At 42.5% G+C, this 20,267-nt stretch overlaps 2 protein-coding genes and 1 non-coding gene across 5 annotated transcripts in view; 1 reads left to right on the top strand and 2 right to left on the bottom strand.

Annotated features, from left to right (window-relative positions):
• Nucleotides 1-4,017: 4,017 nt before the first annotated feature.
• Nucleotides 4,018-4,352, bottom strand: LOC148163929 (Nuclear RNase P). Its single transcript, XR_015768655.1, has one exon.
• Nucleotides 4,353-4,520: 168 nt separating this feature from the next.
• Nucleotides 4,521-13,862, top strand: PARP2 (poly(ADP-ribose) polymerase 2). Its single transcript, XM_028119387.2, has 16 exons — nt 4,521-4,628; nt 5,604-5,756; nt 6,079-6,149; nt 6,752-6,802; nt 7,020-7,116; nt 7,550-7,625; nt 8,488-8,590; nt 9,545-9,704; nt 9,965-10,103; nt 11,589-11,652; nt 11,732-11,866; nt 12,245-12,372; nt 12,513-12,612; nt 13,008-13,106; nt 13,349-13,473; nt 13,594-13,862. The coding sequence occupies exons 1-16, from the start codon at nt 4,586-4,588 to the stop codon at nt 13,751-13,753; spliced, it is 1,704 nt and encodes a 567-aa protein (XP_027975188.1). The 5' UTR covers nt 4,521-4,585; the 3' UTR covers nt 13,754-13,862.
• Nucleotides 13,863-17,397: 3,535 nt separating this feature from the next.
• TEP1 (telomerase associated protein 1) overlaps nt 17,398-20,267 on the bottom strand; it is a 38,024-nt gene continuing 35,154 nt past the window's right edge. For 2 of the 3 annotated variants that reach the window (XM_088024702.1, XM_028119423.2), the window contains exons 51-56: nt 19,652-19,795; nt 19,411-19,510; nt 18,373-18,478; nt 18,062-18,267; nt 17,838-17,942; nt 17,398-17,618 (exon numbers count right to left, since the gene is read on the bottom strand). In XM_088024702.1, coding sequence (XP_087880828.1) covers nt 17,496-17,618; nt 17,838-17,942; nt 18,062-18,267; nt 18,373-18,478; nt 19,411-19,510; nt 19,652-19,795 — 784 coding nt within the window. In that variant the 3' untranslated portion in view covers nt 17,398-17,495. Of the gene's footprint in view, nt 17,619-17,837; nt 17,943-18,061; nt 18,268-18,372; nt 18,479-19,410; nt 19,511-19,651; nt 19,796-20,267 lie in introns of those variants that run through there. The other variant, XR_015768540.1, reaches the window with a different exon arrangement.

Raw genomic sequence — 20,267 nt, 5'->3', positions numbered from 1 at the left:
GGAGAGAGAGAAGCAGGCTTCCCGCTGAGCAGGGAGACCAATGTGGGGCTCGATCCTAGAACCCTGGGATCATGACCTGAGCCGAAGAAGGCAGACACTTAAAGACTGAGCCACCCAAGCACCCCAACTCTCACTTTTTGCAGATGATATGATACCTTATGTGGAAAACCCAAAAGATTGCACCCCAAAACTGCTAGAACTCATACAGGAATCCAGTAAAGTGGCAGGATATAAAATCAATGCACAGATATCAGTGGCATTTCTGTACATCAACAAGACAGAAGAAAGAGAAATTAAGGAGTCAATCCCATTTACAATTGCACCCAAAACCATAAGATACCTAGGAATAAATCTAACCAAAGAGGCAAAGAATCTGTACTCAGAAAACTATAGAATACTCATGAAAGAAATTGAGGAAGACAGAAAGAAATGGAAAAACGTTCCATGCTCATGGACTGGAAGAACAAATATTGTGAAGAAGTCAACGCTACCTAGAGCAATCTACACTTTTAATGCAATCCCTATCAAAATACCATCAACTTTTTTCAAAGAAATGGAACAAATAATCCTAAAATTTGTATGGAACCAGAAAAGACCCTGAATAGCCAGAGGAATGTTGAAAAAGAAAAGCAAAGCTGGCGGCATCACAATTCCAGACTTCCAGCTCTATTACAAAGCTGTCATCATCAAGACAGTATGGTACTGGCACAAAAACAGACACATAGATCAATGGAACAGAATAGAGAGCCCAGAAAGGGACCATCAACTCTATGGTCAACTAATCTTCAACAAAGCAGGAAAGAATGTCCAATGGCAAAAAGACAGTCTCTTCAACAAATGGTGTTGGGAAAATTGGATAGCCACATGCAAAAGAATGAAACTGGACCATTTCCTTACACACACAAAAATAGACTCAAAATGGATGAAAGATCGAAATGTGAGACAGGAATCCATCAAAATCCTAAAGGAGAACACAGGCAGCAACCTCTTCGACCTCAGCCGCAGCAAATTCCTCCCAGAAATATCGCCAAAGGCAAGGGAAGCAAGGGCAAAAATGAACTATCGGGGCTTCATCAAGATAAAATGCTTTTGCACAGCAAAGGAAACAGTCAACAAAACCAAAAGACAACTGACAGAATGGGAGAAGATATTTGCAAATGCCATATCAGATAAAGGGCTAGTATCCAAAATCTATAAAGAACTACCAAACTCAACACCCAAAGAACAAATAATCCAATCAAGAAATGAGCAGAAGACATGTACAGCCATTTCTGCAAAGAAGACATCCAAATGGCCAACAGACACATGAAAAAGCACTCAACATCACTTAGCATCAGGGAAATCCAAATCAAAACCTCAATAAGATACCACCTCACACCAGTCAGAATGGCTAAAATTAACAAATCAGGAAACGACAGATGTTGGCGAGGATTCAGAGAAAGGGGAGCCTTCCTACACTGTTGGGAATGCAAGCTGGTGCAGCCACCTGGAAAACAGTATGGAGGTTCCTCAAAAAGTTGAAAATAGAGCTACCCTACGACCCAGCAATTGCACTACTGGGTATTTACCCCCAAGATACAAATGTAGGGATCCAAAGGGGTACGTGGACCCCAATGTTTATAGTCGCAATGTCCACAATAGCCAAACTATGGAAAGAGCCTAGATGTCCATCAACAGATGAATGGATAAAGAAGAAGTGGTGTATATATATACAATGGAATATTATGCAGCCTTCAAAAAAATGAAATCTTGCCATCTGCAATGACGTGAATGGAACTAGAGGGTATTATGCTAAGTGAAATAACTCAATCAGAGAAAGACAGGTATCATATGATCTCACTGATATGGGGAATTTGAGAAACAAGACAGAGGATCATAGGGGAAGGGAGGGAAAAATGAAACAAGATGAAACCAGAGAGGGAGACAAACCATAAGAGACTCCTAATCTCAGGAAACAAACTGAAGGTTGCTGGAGTGGTGGGGGGTGAGAGGGATGGGGTGGCTGGGTGATGGACATTGGGGAGGGTATGTACTATGGTGAGCACACTGAATTGTGTAAGACTGATGAATCACAGACCTGTACCCCTGAATCAAATAATACAATATATGTTAATAAGAAAAAATACCATTTTAATTACGTTTACTTTGTATCTGAGTATAGGAAGTTGTATCTTCAAAAATATATTTCAGAATTCTCACTCTGATCACCATAAAAAAAAAAACACACACACAACTAAATAAAGAGAAGAAAAAATAAAAATAAATTTTAAAAAATATGTGTGGGATGATAATTACTGCCAAGAAACTTGACGAATACAATAGCTTAGTGGATAAGAACAAATTTTGGAGTTACCTAAATCTGTCCTGCCTCTTATGAACTGTGTGTCATGAGCTGAATTGTGTACCCCCACCAAAAAAATGTATATGTTTTAACCCATCAGGAGCTCAAAATGTGACTGTATTTGGAGGTAGGGCCTTTAAAGAAGTAACTAAGCTAAAATAGGTCGTATGAGTGGGTCTTCAACAAGTATCACGTGTCCTCATAAGGAGACAAGATTAGGACATAGACAAACACAGAGGGAGGACAATGCATGGGAAGACAGGGAAGAAGACAGCAATCTGCAATCCAAGGAGAGAGGAGAGAGGCCTTAGAAGAAACCTAAGGGCGCCTGGGTGGTTCAACCTGTTAAACATCTGACTTCAGCTCATGTCATGATCCAGGGGTCCTGGGATGGAGCCCACATCAGGCTCCCCGCACAGCAAAGGGTCTGCTTCTCCCTCTCCCTCTGCCGCTCCCCCTGCTTGTGCTCACTCTCTCTCCTCTCTCAAATAAATAAATAAATACATAAATAAATCTTTTTTAATTAAAAATTTAAATTTAAAAAAAAGGAAAAGAAGAAACCTACATTGTAGACACCCTTATCTTGGATTTCTAGCTTCCAGAATTAAGAAAATAAATTTCTGTTGTTTGAGCCACCCAGTCTATGACAGTTATGGCAGCCCTAGTAAACTAATATACTATGTGAGCTTGAATAAATTACTTACATTTTTCTAAAGCTCAGCTTCCTTAGCATAAAATGGGGACAATAATAATGCTTACCCTACAGGGTTGTCGTGAGAATTAAATAATGTTTGTAAAGCTCGTAGCATAGTAATCACCAAATAAATTCTAGGTATTATAAACTTGAAGATTATATGATGTTATACATGTTAAAGCACTTAAAACTCTGTCTAGTACACAAAGCTCTAAAAGTATTTTTAACAAATTTTCCATTTTTACTACATTTTCCTACCTCCAAATTAATGCTTTTTAGACCAGTCTAGCTTATTTGTGCCATAATTAAATTAGATGCAACAGATGTTGACCTACCAAGGAAAGAAATAACTAATCTGATCCAGTCCAGCAAACATTTGCTGAGCACCTATATTTTGTCAAATTTATTTCCAAGTATTTGATAGACTTTGATGTTATATTAAATGCTATCATTTCTTAAAATTTGAGGCTCCATTATAAAGAGCAATTTATTCTTATATGTTATTTTCTATCATCCTTGTTAAACCTCTCTAATGAGTTAAAAAGTTTACCTTGTAGTTTCTTCTGGATTTTTTTTATATTCACAACCAAACCACATACAAACAATAAGAATTTTGTTTTCGTCTTTCTAAATTTTGTTTTTATAAACAGAACTCTAATTTTAAGAAATCAAATTTATCAATATTTTTCTCTTACTCAGTGTCTTAAGAGACCCCTTCCTTACCTCAAGGTCGGTCCAAATGCAGGCCCTCAGGTTCAGGGGTTCTCGGTGGTTGAGACAGAGGCCTGCTTGTTAAGTGCGCTGCTACCACCCCATTCTGAGTTTCTCTGTCTTCAACGTCTCCCAAGATCATTAGCATTCTCCAAGTTTCCCTTACCCTTTCTTGCTTGCATTCTCCCCTCGGCTCTGCATTTTCCTGTGGCCTTTTACGCGTTCCTGGATTCGTAAGCTCCTTCTTGTCCTCAGCTTTTCTTCAAAAGAGGGCGGGGGAGAGTAGTCTGAATTGGGTTATGAGGCCCCCGAGGAGGGTACCTCACCTCAGCCATTGAACTCACTTCGCTGGCCGTGAGTCTGTTCCAAGCTCCGGCTAAGGAGGCATCCGCCAGGCCCCGCCCCAAAGGGTGGGGTTCATGGCATCTCCTGCCCAAGTCTGCCCTCGCGCGGAGCCCCGTTCTCTGGGAACTCACCTCCCCGAAACTCAGGGAGGACCCTGTTAGGGTCGCTTTATGGCCCTAGTCTCAGACCTTCCCAGGGGACATGGGGTAGAGTGACAGAAGGCACTCAGCTCGTGGCCCCAGCGATGAGCTTCCCTCCGCCCTATGGGAAACGGTGGCCCCAAAGAGCACTTATAAAGCCCCCTCAACTAAATGCATTTATCAGTTATGGTGACTTCCCACAATACATAGCAACATGCAAATATCGCGGGGAGTACCTCCCCTGTCCCTTGTACGTGTCATCTCAGGACGCACGCACGCGCGCTGTGTTCCCGCCCTGTGACTCCAGGTGGACAGTTCTTGGGGGAGGCTTGCTGACGGGAACGTTCCGGCTCCATGGCTGCCCGACGGCGGGGGACGCGCAGCGGCGGGGCCCGAGGTTCGGTGCACATTGTAGGGGGCGAACGCTGCGGGGCGACGAGTCTGAAGGGGAACGGGGCCCTCTGCTCTAGCCCCTCCCCTTCCGTCGCCCCCCGACCCGCCCTTGGCTATCAAGCTAGTTTAGGTGCTAAACTTTTTAAATTTCGGTTTTCAGAGCTTTTTGGATTACAGAATTGTGTATAAGGACTGGTGGACCTGTAGTAACTAACACAGTGCCAGCAGTATTTTAAATACTTAATGTTATCCAATTTAAAAAAATTTATTGTAAGATGCATTATTATTTTATGTATAACTAGGAAAGGAGAAAATGCTTCCAATTAAAACGTGTTTCATTGTTTATATGTCATCCATTGTAAGTGCATCCCAGTTTCAAAGATAGTAAAATTCAGGTCTTAGAATTGATGAGTATTATACTCTGTGTGTTATGTTCTTAAATGCATCCATCCTACAAATGTGTAGGTCCATCCTATAAATTAGGTAGTATTTTGTCATCCTCTGGATTTTACAGTTGGGGCAACAGAGGTACAAAGAGATGAAATAACTTCTACAAGTTTCCACAGCTGTTGGAGACAGGGCTAGGCTCTAAACTAGAGACAGATTCCAGAGCACTCTATTAACCATTATCTCATACCACCTTAGGTAGTTTGAAGATAGGTATTGGGAAAGTTTGAGGGCACAAGTAAACAGAGATAAGCAGTCTGACACTCATGCCTCAGGCTATGGGCTCACAAGAGCCCTGGGGCTCCATTTTATTTTATTTCATTTTATTTTAATTTGGCTAGAATTGCAATTTAGGAAGTGATTTCTGACTATTGTCAAAAACAGTGGCATGGCAGTTATTATTTCTTTGTAAATTTACAAAACCATCTTGAACCATTTCTTTAAAAAGATGATGTTTTTTCAAAGGATTGTGTTCAGTGGGTACTCTTTCTTTTGATTCTTTGCCCATTCTTCGTGCCCATGGCTTCTGTAGCATTAAATGAAGCTGGAAGAGTTCATAATGGCAGCACGGCTATAGAAGATCCTCCTCCTGCAAAGAAGACTCGAAGATGCCAGAGGCAGGGGGTGAAAAAGGAGCCTGTGACTGGAGGAGAGGCCAATAACGACAGGACAGAAGACAAGCAAGGTCAGCTTCAAGTGGTAGGCCAGGAAGGATATGGCCTAGCAGGATTGTCTATGGGAGGGGTGAGGGCAAGGGATGCCTTGTTCTTTCAACTCTTACTTCTTCCTTTCTTGAAGATATAATTTTCTATCCTTTGGGCATACCACAGTACAAATCTCCTTTCTCAGAATCTTCAGTTTCATGTAGTTTAGACAGATTGAGACCTGGACAGATCAGGATTGCTTGGGAAGGGTAAAGTTCGTTATGAACTTTATTATAACTTTATTATTATAACTGTTTTTGATTCCCATACAAGTAGCTGTAGTACGTATCTGTCTTCCTTCAGAGTCTGTGAAGACCTTGCTGTTAAAGGGCAAAGTTCCCGTGGACCCTGAGTGCACAGCCAAGGTGGGGAAGGTGAGAGACTCCTTTGCCTATCGATTTCTCAGAGAGCAGATGTTCTTTTGCTACTGGGATTCCTGTCCAGAACACTGCTACTATTCATTTTAGGAGTCCTCTCCAAAATACTACTAGTGATTGTCTCCAAGGCTAACATATGGGAGTGGTGGAGTTTGGTGTTAATAATCAGGGTGTTTTTTAACTTCTGGGGTTGTCATCAGCTTTCCACACCTCATTCTCTTTCTCAGTTAGCAAATTATGCCATTATCAAGGAAGAACCATCTTTGTTCTAATGAGAAACTGTGCTCTGGTATGGCATGAGTTACTGATAAATGTGAAAACGATTTGAAGAATACAGAAGAAAGGCTTCCTTTGGAGCAGGTTTCCTTTAACTGTTAGAATCATTTGTTTTTCTGTAATTACAAAAAAAAGCAACATGTTTTCGTTATAGGAATAACATGTTATGTGTAGAAGAACATCCCTTTGCAGTTCTTTCCCTGGAAGGTAGATATTGGTAGTGCTGGAGAATGACACCTTGAGACAATAAAATTTAGAGCATGACTAAGGATCTCATGAGGACTGAGACTATACTAACGTCAGTGTTTTCCTTCTCTCTCTAGGCCCATGTGTACTGTGAAGGGAATGATGTCTATTATGTCATGCTAAATCAGGTACGGGGAGGAACTGTTCTATGTGTGGGAATTTTTTTCTTGGTACTTACTGATGAGAGTACCCCAGTGCCCGTATCTTTAATTCTGAAGTCCCTGGTACTAGCCTTATAGTAGTCTTCTTACAGCAGTTACTGGTACCTGTGACCAAGGAAGACATCAGTTTATGTGGCTTCCATTTGTAAACCTCTCTCTTATGTTCGTATTTCTCTTACCATAGACCAACCTTCAGTTCAACAACAACAAGTACTATTTGATTCAGCTGTTAGAAGATGATGCCCAGAGGCACTTCAGCGTTTGGATGAGATGGGGCCGAGGTAATGACTCTTATTATGGATTTTCTAATTTGTCATACAGAAAGGCAGAAACAGGTTAGTGAGTAACCAGAAGATCCTCTGGGTTTAAATTGGTGGAATGGAGGCTTTATAACCTGGGAGGGGCTTGCAAATGGGAAATAGCGAGCATCTTCATTAGGAAGTTCCCACTGGAGAAACTAAGAGCAGCCTGTTGAGGCTGGGAAGTGTCCTGCATTTGGTCTGCTAATGCTGCTCCGGGACTGTGGCAGTTAGAGGTAACTAATATCAACAGGATCAGTTTCCTGGGCCCATTTATCGTAATTTCCCTCTCCCCTTCCTGCCCATTTGTCAGATACTAAGCAAGGAGACCTTAGAGAGCTGGCTTATTACTTGGGAAAATTCTACTTGGATTGGGAGGCAGGAAACCATCTTATGTGTGGCATTTGCTTTGCAGTTGGGAAAATGGGGCAGCACAACTTGGTGGCTTGTTCAGGGGACCTCAGCAAAGCCAAGGAAATCTTTCAGAAGAAGTGAGTGCTAAGAAATGAGTACCAAGGGCTCCTGGGTGGCTCGGTCGGTTGAGCGACTGCCTTCGGCTCAGGTCATGATCCTGGAGTCCCGGGATCGAGTCCCGCATCGGGCTCCCTGCTCCGCGGGGAGTCTGCTTCTCCCTCTGACCTTCTTCCCCCTCATGCTCTCTCTCTCTACCATTCTCTCTCTCTCTCTCAATAAATAAATAAAAATCTTAAAAAAAGAAAGAAAGAAATGAGTACCAAAAAAATACCATTCTTCTTGGATGTATCTTCTTTAAGAATTTTATAATAAGTGTGGTTTGGCCTCGATGTTAATGTATTTCCACCGTGACATTCTATGACTGGGACACCAAACTGCATCCTTAGTTAGTGATTACATCACCTGGAACCTTGAAATTGACTAAAAACAGAACAATCTAATACTTAGCACATGACCAACAATTAAGGAAATTTGGGAAAAGTGGATGGGATGAGAATATTCAGTTAGAGTTTTAAAACTTCTTTCACTATGATATGGAGGCAGAGCTTTCTGGTCTCTGGGAATCTTCCAGAGAAAGGGATTAGAAAGGGGTCTTTTGTCTAAAATCTCAAAGGCTTTTGTGGTATTTGGGGGCCTTTGGGAAGCTCAAGAGTCCTTTTTTCCCATTTTTTGTTCCCATTGACTCCAGAGCTTTTTTTGTTTTCATTCAGGGTCCTAATTTAGAATCCAGATTTTTGGGAAGTCAGATATAAGAGTTCTAAGAAATAGTTGGGGGAAAAAAAGAAATCGTTTGGAGATGTTCTAAAGAAACAATTAGAAGCCCATTCCTAGTAGTAGACCCTTATTTGTAAGATTTTCTCCCTATTGTGGATCCCACAGATTCCTTGACAAAACAAAAAACAATTGGGAGGATCGTGAGAAGTTTGAGAAGGTGCCTGGAAAATATGATATGCTAGAAATGGACTATACCACCAATACTCAGGTAAACTCTGGCTATACATTTGGGGAGAAAACTACTTCCTCTGAACCAAGGTGAAGTCTAGCAGAATGGCTTAGATCAGGTCCCAGACTAGAACAGATCAGGGTATCTTGCGTCTTGCTATTTCCCACCTAAGTAAAGGTAACAATTCCCTCAGGGGCAACTTTCACAGATCTTTGTAATCTTGAAGGGACTGTAGATTAAAGATAGAATATGCTTTCTAGTCTCTATTATTTATTTATTTATTTTTAATTTTAAAGATTTTATTTATTTATTTGACAGAAAGAGACACAGCGAGAGAGGGAACACAAGCAGGGTGGGAGAGGGAGAGGCAGGCTTCCCGCCGAGCAGGGAGCCCGATGCGGGGCTCGATCCCAGAACCCTGGGATCACGACCCGAGCTGAAGGCAGACGCTTAACGGCTGAGCCACTCAGGCGCACCTAGTCTCTATTATTTAATACAGTTCTTTTCTTTGGTCCTATTTCCAGAAGTTTAGTGTATGGATCAAGAGAGGAGTAATATATAGTCACACTGATGAAACGGCACTTAAAGTTGTCTTCACTTCTGGTTATATACCACATTGTAAAAGGTTAATTTCAACAAATTGAATTGCAACCAGGATGCTGAAAACTGTCACCTACAGTATCGGGCAAATGTAAAAATCTTAGTCTTTTTAAGATGAGAAGATCTGAGACATAGTAGCTGTCTTTACATACTTAACAACACATTAGGAGAGCCTTTTAGACTTGTTCCAGGAGTTTAACTATGGGAGGCACATGGAGGACCTGAAGGTGGAATCACATCAAGTACTCTAACTAGGTTAACATGGAATGAGCCTGTGTTCAAGCAGGAGTTGATTGGTGTTCACCGGCCAGGGATATTGTAGAGCCAGACCTTGCAGGGACCTTAAAATAGATCCTTCCAGATTTTGTAATTCCTTTTTTTTTTTGGCTGTAGAGTGAAGAAGAATCAAAAAAGGAATCTCTCAGCTCCCCTTTGAAACCAGAATCACAGCTAGATCTTCGTGTGCAGAAGCTGATAGAGTTGATCTGTAATGTCCAGGCCATGGAAGAGATGATGGTAGAAATGAAATATGACACCAAGAAAGCCCCACTCGGTAGGACTTCAGATTCTATCCCACATTCTCTCTTTGTATTTCCTAGTTCCTTTAATAGGATCTTTCATCACCTTCATGATTTAAAGCTTGCTAATATTGTGAATGAAAAAAAAGGAGATCTGGGGTGAGAGGTAGTGTGGGGGAGGAGAAGCTGTTTTGAGAGTTGAAAGGTGAGAGTCTTTGTCGGGTAGGCACATGAGTACAGTTTTCGGGATAGAACCCTAGTTGTGGGGTCTGATGATCTCTGGCTGGGCCTGCAGGGAAGCTGACAGTGGCACAAATCAAGGCAGGCTACCAATCTCTTAAGAAGATTGAGGACTGTATTCGGGCTGGCCAGCATGGACGAGCTCTCATGGAAGCTTGCAATGAATTCTACACCAGAATCCCACATGACTTTGGGTAAGGCCTGTGCTGTTACTTCTCTTTGGTCTTCTACCTAACTATATCCATCTACATCACTCTAGCAACTATAGTCTTTTTACTCTCATTTCTAATGAAATGATCATGTTGGATAGACACAGAGCCAAAATGATTTATAGATAGCCTATGTAGTCAACTTAGAAGTTTGGGATGCACTCTCCTGGCCTGATTATAACCATAGTTTCTGACCGAGTAGAAGTTACCAAGAGAAAATATTTGGTCTAGATATCCAACCAACAAGTAAAATAGCTTCAGGCATAAAACTCCCTATTTCCTATTCAAATGATAGTAGGCATATAAAATACATTTTATCTTTGTTGATTCTATATTCTGATGCTTATTCTTGTTTTTATTTTTTTATCGCTTTATAGAGCTCTGTGACCTAAAAATAACCCTGAGTAGTCAGCAGGTTTACTTCTGTTTCTAGGCAGTACTATATCCAAGCTGCTCCTTATTGATGTTGATATATCTTACTTAAAAAACAAGATTTGGCTATTATCAAAAACAAGGTATAACAAGGGTTGGAGAGGATGTGGAGGAAAGGGAACTCTTATATACTACTGGTAGAATTGTAAACTAGCACAGCCACTATAGGAAACAGTATGGAGATTCCTCAAAGAATTAAGACTAGAACTACCATATGACCCAGCCATTCCACTTCTGGATATTTATCTGAAAAATATGAAAACACAAATTCGAAAAGATATGCATCCCTTTGTTCATTGCAGCATTATTTACAGTAGCCAAGATATGGAAACAACCTAAGTGTTCATTACAGATGAATGGATAAAGAAGTGGTGTATATATATATAATGGAATATTACTCAGCCATAAAAAAGACTGAAGTCTTGCCATTTGCAACAACGTGGTTGGATGGATCTTGATGGTATTATGCTAAGCAAAATAAGCCAACAGAAAAAAACAAATACCATATGACTTCACTCATGTGGATTCTAAAAAAACAAAACAAAAATTCATAGGGGCACCTGGGTGGCTTAGTCATCAAGCGTCTGCCTTCGGCTCAGGTCATGATCCCAGGGTCCTGGGATCAAGTCCCACATCGGGCTCCCTGCTCCGTGGGGAGCCTGCTTCTCCCTCTCCCACTCCGCCTGCTTGTGTTCCCTCTCCCACTGTCTCTCTCTGTCAAATAAATAAATAAAATCTTAAAAAAAAAAATCATAGATACAGAGAACAGACAGGAAAGGGGTTGGGGGTGAGTGAAATGGGTGAAGGGGGTCAACTGTATGGTGAGGGATAGTAACTGAACTTGCAGTGATCGTTTTCAAAATTATAAAGCTGTGTATATAGGTATATTAAGGGAACCCATAAAAAAGAATTTCATTTCTAGTCTCAGATGTCAAAATCTATACAGTGTGTTTGTTTTATCTTTAGTCTGTTACTTTTAGTCATGTGCCTTTGGCCACCCGTTAGAGAACTGATTATGGATTATATTTCTGTCCTTAGACTCTGTACCCCTCCATTAATCCGGACAGAGAAAGAACTATCGGACAAAGTCCAACTACTAGAGGTGAGACATGTGTGGATTGGGAAGTATTACTCTCTGGTTCCAAGTCCCTACACACTGATCCTGTATCTCATCTTGCCAGGCTTTGGGAGACATTGAAATTGCCATTAAGCTGGTGAAGACAGAGCTGCAAAGCCCAGAACACCCACTCGACCAACACTATAGAAAACTACATTGTGCCTTGCGCCCTCTAGACCATGAAAGTTATGAGTTCAAAGTAAGAAAAATGATCATTTATTTTCCTACCTTTAAGACCCATCCTCTTAACACCACTGTTCTGTGGCTACTTCTGGTTAAAAACAAGCTTTTTTTTTTTTTTTTTTTTTTTTTTGTGAGCAGGAAGAAAGGTTTATTGAGTGATAGTACAAAGCTCCCGAAGAAAGAAGGGACCTGAGAGGGTTGCCCAAGAGCAAACTTTTATATAGAGCTGAATCTCAATCTACCAGGAATGGGAGAAGGTAGAGCTCTTTCTCACTGTCTTGTGAGACCATTAGGGAGCAGAAAGTCTGCCAGTTTTTACCAGAAGCCCTGAGGTTCTTCAGCTCAGTCTGGTCTCTTGGTAGAGTCCATACCAGCCATTTCTTTCTTTTCACAGGTGATTTCCCAGTACCTGCAGTCTACTCATGCTCCCACACACACAGACTATACCATGACCTTACTGGATGTTTTTGAAGTGGAGAAGGAGGGTGAAAAAGAAGCCTTCAGAGAGGACCTTCATAACAGGTTCAGTTTAGCTTTGGGTTTGGGAAGACATTCCCTTGCCTGAAGTGCAGTTATGGGACTTCCAGAAAATGGCTTTTTTATGCTTATGGCCTATCTCTGCTGGAGAGCAAGAGAGTACCATAATAGTGGCTTTTCCCTAGGATGCTGCTGTGGCATGGTTCCAGGCTTAGTAACTGGGTGGGAATCCTGAGCCACGGGCTTCGAATTGCCCCACCTGAGGCTCCCATCACAGGTTACATGGTGAGTAGAAATTGAATCCTGGAAGGAGGCACAAGGATAAAGGATACAATAATTTTCTCAGTCCTTCTCCCCGCCCCCCCCCCCGTTTTTTTTTTTAGATTAGGATTCGGTTGTACCCTTCCCAAGAATTAAACCAGCTCACTGATAACCCTGACATATTTTTTTTTCACACCCTATGACATTTCTTACTATGTCCCTCTTTCTTTAAATTCCTAAAGATATCCCTTCTGCCCCCTCAGAAAGCAGAGACTCACCAATACACCTGCTTCTCTGGAAAAGAATTGCAGGGGGAAATGGAGAAATGTCTATAATGTGTTTAAGATCATGGAAACACAGGGTCAGTGATACGGGCCTCCTTTCTAACACAGTGGATTAAGTTTGTTTATATATTTCAGTTTGGGAAAGGAATCTACTTTGCCGACATGTCTTCTAAGAGTGCCAATTACTGCTTTGCTTCTCGAGTAAAGGATACTGGACTGCTGCTTTTATCAGAAGTAAGATGAACATATTTATGATCTTTAGCTTATTATTAGTTCATGTTTTTCCAGAGAGAAAAGTGTGACTCCAGAACCAAGAGGTTCATCTGGGAGAACTTGAGAGGGGAGCCAAGGGCAATTTCCATTCCATTCCTCTGCAGGAGGAGGGGAAGAAAGTACCGATGGGATTTTTCTGTTTGACCTTAGAGCCATCCGGTTCTCAGTAGGATGTGGGTGTTTAAAGATCTTTTGCTTTGCAGGTCGCTCTGGGTCAGTGTAATGAGCTACTGGAGGCCAATCCTGAGGCAGAAAGATTACTTCAGGGCAAACACAGCACCAAGGGACTGGGCAAGATGGCTCCCAGTCCTGCCTCCTTCATCACCCTGTGAGTACTCAGAGCCTATAAGGCCAGAAAACTTCTTTTGGCCAGATAAGACTCTCTACTTTCTATATTCTGACTTCTGACCCAGAAGCAGATATTGACACACTTTTTTCCATTTGGCAGGAATGGGAGTACGGTACCCTTAGGACCAGCAAGTGATACAGGAATTCTGAATCCAGAGGGTTATACCCTCAACTACAATGAATTTATTGTCTATAACCCCAACCAGGTCCTTATGCGATACCTTCTAAAGGTTCAGTTTAATTTCCTGGAGCTGTGGTGAATGTCAATATTAAATAAACCAGATAGGTCTGATCTTCAAAGAAGAAAATAGGCAAGGTTTTACTTTTGAATTTTCTGATCTTGAATGTAATAAAAATAGCACAAATCTACCACTGGCTTCTTTGGGCTTTATTTCTCCAACCACATATTTCTTCTCATGTTTGTACTTCATTTTCAGGGCAGGAAGTACGCATTGCTCCATGTACCCCACAGCTAGCTGCAAGTTACTCAGGACCCTGTCCCTTCACAGCGGAACAGCCTCTGTGCATTGAAGGATGCTAATGGAGACTGATGCTTTTCCCCATTTAAGTCAGTTTTTCTGCAATCTAGAATTTGTTGGGTATTATTACAAGAAGGGTAGAGACAACAGAAGCTGCATTGTTCCCTTGCCCCCATCCAAATCTTCTAACTTGCCTTTTGACCCTGTTTACCAACTGCAGACCAGGTCTCCCACCACTTATCCTAGGGTTCAGCAGATGTCCAAAAATCTGGAAGCACTTAGAGGACTTGTCACTAACCCTAAATAGATCTCAGGGAGGAAAGGAGAGAAATTGAATGAGTTTTGACATGCCCTGCTCCACCTAAGAAGTACCAAAGTCCAGGTCAGATCCAAAGACTTCCTGATTATTTGTAAACACATGCAACACAAATACACGTACGTACACACACACACACAGGTACACCATACTTCCTTAGATAACAGTAAAGGTTATTTAAATGAAAACAGTAGCGTGTAACTTTTTAGAGACCAGATTACCAATATCTATCAAAATTTAAAATACACACTTTGACCTAAAAACTACAGAGATACTTGTCTGTATAGCTGATGTCAGTGCAGCATTGTTATATGCAAAGATCCTAGATAAGGAACTAGTTAAATATACCCACTCACTGAGATATTGTGCTGCTGTTAAAACTAGACTACACACTTCTCCAAAAAGTAGAAGAGAATACTTCCCAACTCATTCTATCAGGCAAGAGGAAACCAAAACCTTATAAGATACCTCCAGGAAAGAAAACTCTAGACCAATGTCCCTTAAGAATACATATGTGCAATAAAATGCTACCAAGCCTAAACCAGTAACGTAAAAAGAATTATACACCATCACCAAGTGAGATTTAGCAAAGGAACGTGAGGTTGGTTCAACATATGAAAATCCATCTGTGTAGGACAAAAGTCACATGACTATCTTATTGGATGCAGAAAAGGCATTTGGCAAAATCCAGCACCCTTTCATGATAAACATTCAGCAAAGAATGGAAGGGAACTTCTTCAACCTGATAAAGGACATCTATGAGAAACCCACAGAAAGACTGAAATGGATGAATGACTCCATACATTTTGAAAATGAGGAAGAAGGGATAAATAATCCTTTCAGAAGGATTTCAATTAATGTAGAAGGCTTGAGGGAAATAAATCTTTAGAAAACCACAGTAATGGGGCGCCTGGGTGGCTCAGTCAGTTGAGCATCTGACTCTTGAATTTCGGCTCCGGTCATGCATGGTCTCAGGGTCGTGAGACTGAGCCCTGCATCCAACTCTGCACAGAGCATGGAGCCTGCTCGGGAATAATTGCTATAATCAAGATCAATGGATGAATGCTGAAATTAGTGGAACAGGATAACTTTCATAGTTTCAAAAAACCTACCTCAAGATTTACCGATTACTGTGGTAATTTTAACATAGCATAAATTCTTCACTGACTCTCCCTCTACGAGGTTTAGTCTTCCTCCTCCTAAGTGGGGGCTGGGCTTAGTGACTTGTTTCTAACAGAGTATGGAAAAATAACAGTAAAAAACAAAAACCACCTTGCCCTTAAAAGTGATCAAAATTGGGGCGCCTGGGTGGCTCAGTTGGTTGAGCGGGTGCCTTCGGCTCAGGTCATGATCCCAGGGTCCTGGATGGAGCCCCACATGGGGCTCCCTGCTCAGCGGGGAGCCTGCTTCTCCCTCTCCCTCTGCCATCCCCCCTTCCCCCCCCAACTTGTGCTCTCTGGCTCTCTCTCTCTGTCAAATAAATAAAATCTTAAAAAAACAAAAACAACGATCTCAGATGTTTAAACTACAACCTAAATTAATTTTCCCTTCAACTCCCTTGGACACATATTTACTTTTACCTAGAGTCTCTTCTTAATTGTCACTCACAGCAATTATACTATGACCTTGCTGTACACCTACAAGATAAGAAAGACAGAAAAAAACCCTTCAAGAGGGCCTGGCCAACAAGGCTGAGTCTATTGAGCAAAGGTCAAGTTAACCTTTTCTTAAATTTCTCCATCCCCATTCCTCCAGCCTTAGATGAGGTGCTTTTGTAGAATTTTTAGAGCATAGAAGACAGACATCTAGGGCTTCCTCCTGTCCTTGGCCCATGCTCTCAGGGAAGCAAAAGGCAAAAAGATTGAAACCAGCAACTTTTAGGATAATGCCATGCCATGGTTCTCTGTAGCATTTCTGGGTAGTATTATAAATCATAAATTTCAAATAAACTTAATTTGGATTCTGGTCACAAGGTATGTGGAGGAGGTGGTCTAGAAGGTATTTTTAGAGCCCTTGCATGAGACACATGAGAAAATACAGAAGCATGACCTATGATTAAGACATCAGCTGATGGCATTTCTTATATATTTATCCTCTGGCTGAGGGAGACGGTGGGGCACTGATAAAAATAAGGAAAAAAAAAAAAGGAAAAAGTCCCTCAGGTGATTTGTCCATGAAAACCTGTTACCAGGGCAAAGTGAGAACAAAACTCAGTACCCCTCAACAACCCAATTCCTCAGAACTCATTTCTAGATCAGAGTGCAGTGGTATTTCTCTGAGAGAAGCCTACCATCTTAGGACAAAATCTTGTAAGGCTTATCATACACAAGTCCTTAAATTCTTGGACATAGAAGACTTTTAACCTTTCCCTAACCCTTAGAAAGAGCCTCAGGCAACTTCCTCTCCCATAAGATAGAATTACAGGAAAATAAGTTTCTAGAACTTAAAAGGATCACAGTCCATGGTGAGTCCATGGGTAGGATTGTTCCATCTCTCCATTCGGCTCACAGTCCATGGTGAGTCCATGGGTAGGATTGTTCCATCTCTCCATGCATTTTAATCTTTGTGAACTTCAATTTGAGAGCTACACTTCTGTGGTTTCTTCCAGTAATGCAAATTACTATATTGACAAACATGTGCAAGTCAAGTGGCTGGTGCTTTTCGGTCAGAGGCTGTGAAAGCCAGGAGTCTGGTTCTACTCAGCGCCCTGGCTTCTCGGCTCATCGGGGCAGTTAGTTCTGCACAGAAGAGGCTGTTTCTATGGGAGGAACCTAATGTTCTCTCTAAATGCCCTGCCTGGGGGGCAATGCCAACCCACACTTCTTCTCTTATTCTTTCTTGACCAAGTGAGACGTCTTCAGCGCTCTGTTCCAACTAAGCGCTGGCCAACATCACTCATTCCTCCCCCTGCCAGGAATGGCGACTCTGGACCCTCAGGCCAGCAAATGACATAAGATTTCTAAAGCCTGGTTTCAAAGATTATCTATTAAAGAGCTGGTTCTCTTTCTTGAGGTTCTAGTAAGGATTGATGTTAAATCAGAAAAGAAACATGAGAACATCCATATTCTTCTTGATCCACATCCACATCAGAACACAGGCAGGACTGCACTGGAGATTATCTGACACTTTATTTTAAACATTTAATCAAGAAAGTAGCCACTGGTATCTTCCGGCTTTGCATCTCTAGCACAAGTGGGTGGTGCATCTTCACTCCCAGGACAGAAAGTACACGTTGCCCAGTGTGTCTCCCACCGCAAGCTGCAGCGCAGAGCCGGGGCTCAGCCAAGGTTCCAGGCAGCTGACAGCCGCCTCGCACTGGAACAGACCCAGCTACAATGGGGAACGAAAGACAGCAAGATGAGGGCTACAAGCCTAGGGCCTCCTTATTAACTTGTTTTTCTCTCGCAGCAATGCCTTTTATTTAGAAACAGGTTAGTTGCACATGACAGCAAGGATAGGAGAAAACAATTTTGCTCTTTTGTACATTCTTTGCCCAAGTTTGCTCTCTGTGGCATCCCTTTAGCCTTCCTTACACACGTACACACTTACCAGCTGCATACTGGGTCTCTCCCACAGTTTAACATCTCTGTCCTTTGAAGCTGTCACCAGCAACCCAGGCAGCACATGGAGGGCTGTGACAGAGCCCGAGTGAATCTTGGAGGGGAAGAAGGGATGCGGTGAGCTTTCAGTGGGCCCTCCTCGGTCAAGGAAGCATCCACCTGTCAGACCGAGAGTCTCCTCCCCTCTGTTTGTGACCCATCCCTCCAACTCACCTTTCTGCGCTGCTGAGTCGCCAGCCGTGGGGGTGGGGACCAGCCACCTGTGCTGCCGTCATTCACAGATGAGGCTGTCTCTGGAGTTGGGGTTTCAGGCACTTCTGTTTTCTGCCAGAGGTTGCCTGTCTCCCATTCTCCTTCAGGGGTACACTTGGCGAGTTTCCATAGCATCCCATCAGAGCTGGCACACAAAAACGAGGACTCTGCCATTTCAAGCACAGAGCTTAGAGCTGGGTTTCCGGCTTCATAAGACCCACCATTCCCTACAAGGCATCTCCAGACTCTGTGGGTCCTCCCATCCCACTCACCAGATTCCGGTTTGGCCTGGGTTACCAACACGAAGGTCCCAGTAGGATTCTCCAAGTCCAGCTGAAACTCAAGTTTCTCTTCAAAGTCCCCTGACTCCTTCTGCCTCTACGAAAGAGTGGCCCATTCTGTTTAGCCTCGTCATAGCACCTGACCCTACCCAGCCAAAGCAACGGTTTCAGCTCTCAGCTGCTCAATTCCTTAACTGTAATTCAGACACAGTAAAGAGTGTGAATCTTTTTTTTTTAAAGATTTTATTTATTTATTGTCAGAGAGAGAGGGATTGAGAAAGCACACAAGCAGGGGGAGTGGCAGGCAGAGGGAGAAGCAGGCTCCCCACTGAGCAAGAAGCCCAGGACTTGATCCTGGGACCCTGGGATCATGAGCAGAGCCAAAGGCAGACGCTTAACCCACTGAGCCAGCCAGGCGTCCCTAAGTGCACGCATCTTAAATGTACATCTCGAAGAACTTTTCCATATATATATACATCCATGCAATCACTGCCCAGGTCAACATGTAGAACATTTCCATCACCCTAGAAACGTGCCTTCATGACCCTTCCCAGTCAATACCAGAGCACCCCCACCCCCAGAGCTAACAATACTCTGAGTTGTGTCACCATATATTAGCTCTGCTTCTTTAACTTTATTTGAACGAAATCATGTAGTAAGTACTCTTTTGTATCTGGCTTCTTTCACCCAACGTAACATCTACGAGATGTGTCTATATTGTTCCAGACTCTAGTACTCGCAGTGGCAAGACGAGAGACATGAGAAAAAAATGCAATTAAGGAAACTTCTACGTTGATGGTTTCCCATGATTTTTTTTAAACACTGGAATCCTTTTTTTATCAATAAAATCTTATAGGGAAGCTGAAACCCGCTATAGAATGCTCTTAAGTAGAGCTGCTCCGGTTGACAGAAGAGAAAGGAATTTGCAACCAGTGCCCTTCCCTTCCTCTTACCCTCAATCATGGCCCCAGGGTTTTAAAAGTACTGGCCCTGGACCAATGTTGTAACACACACTCACATAGGACTTACTAAGAAAAAAAGGCCTCCAGGTTCCACTGGCTGCAGGACAAACACACCATAGTCTTGATGGGTGGACAACAACATAGCACATTCTGAACAGTGGCTGCTCCTGGTTTACAAGAAAGAAAGAGGCTGAACCCATGAACATCTCTCTGTAAGACCCCAGTGTTTTGTTCTAAGTTAGACCCAAGTTCATAACCCACTTTGCCTTTTTCTGTAGCCTGAGAGGAAACAGCTTTTTGGATCCTACCAGATTACAGAAGGAGCATCCCCTGGCTTCATGCACTGTAACTGCAAACCCGCATCGGCCAAGAGGAGGGAGTGACCGTCTGGAGCCAGGGCCACACCTGTCAGGAACCCTAAGTCCTCCTGCAGAACTCGGTTCAGGTGAAGACTGCAACTCACAAAAGGTACAAGGGCAAAGAAAGATCCTATTTTAGTCCGCCTCTCTCAGGCTCCTCGGCTCCCCATGAATTCCTCAGGAGCGAAGTACAGAACACAATCAATGACCTTCCCTACAAATTCTCTTCCTCTTTCTGTTTTTCTTCTATCAGTATTCATTATCACCATCCCCTTACCTGCTCAAACGAGGAATCTCTTACCTTCTTGTCTTTTCCTTCCCTCCTGACCTCCAGCTGATCAATAAGCACTGTGGATTCTACTTGCCAACACATGCCTAAATCTCTATTCCTCCTTCTCATCTCCCTGCCTGGCTCGGGGCCCACACTATGTCTTCCCTGAACTAGAGCAATGCTATGAAGGTGGTCTCCCTGCCTCTAAAATCTCTCTACTACTGTCCATCTTCCATACTGCCACTGGAGTCCTCTTCCCAAAGTGTAGATAATTATTCTCAAAATCCTTAACAC

The sequence above is a fragment of the Eumetopias jubatus genome, unplaced genomic scaffold (assembly GCF_037043125.1).
Source record: "Eumetopias jubatus isolate StellerSeaLion01/CBP00866 unplaced genomic scaffold, mEumJub1_p1.0 scaffold_7, whole genome shotgun sequence".
NCBI lineage: Eukaryota > Metazoa > Chordata > Mammalia > Carnivora > Otariidae > Eumetopias > Eumetopias jubatus.
The sequence above is the reverse complement of the archived record's forward strand: the minus strand, read 5'-3'. Positions and strand labels throughout refer to the sequence as shown.

Excerpts from the sequence above, each read along its gene's own strand:
- PARP2 (XM_028119387.2), top strand. The coding sequence starts at position 4,586 with ATGGCTGCCCGACGGCGGGGGACGCGCAGCGGCGGGGCCCGAG. Across the intron at positions 6,803-7,019 it reads ATTATGTCATGCTAAATCAG|ACCAACCTTCAGTTCAACAA; the intron begins GTACGGGGAGGA and ends CTCTTACCATAG. Across the intron at positions 7,117-7,549 it reads TTGGATGAGATGGGGCCGAG|TTGGGAAAATGGGGCAGCAC; the intron begins GTAATGACTCTT and ends TTTGCTTTGCAG.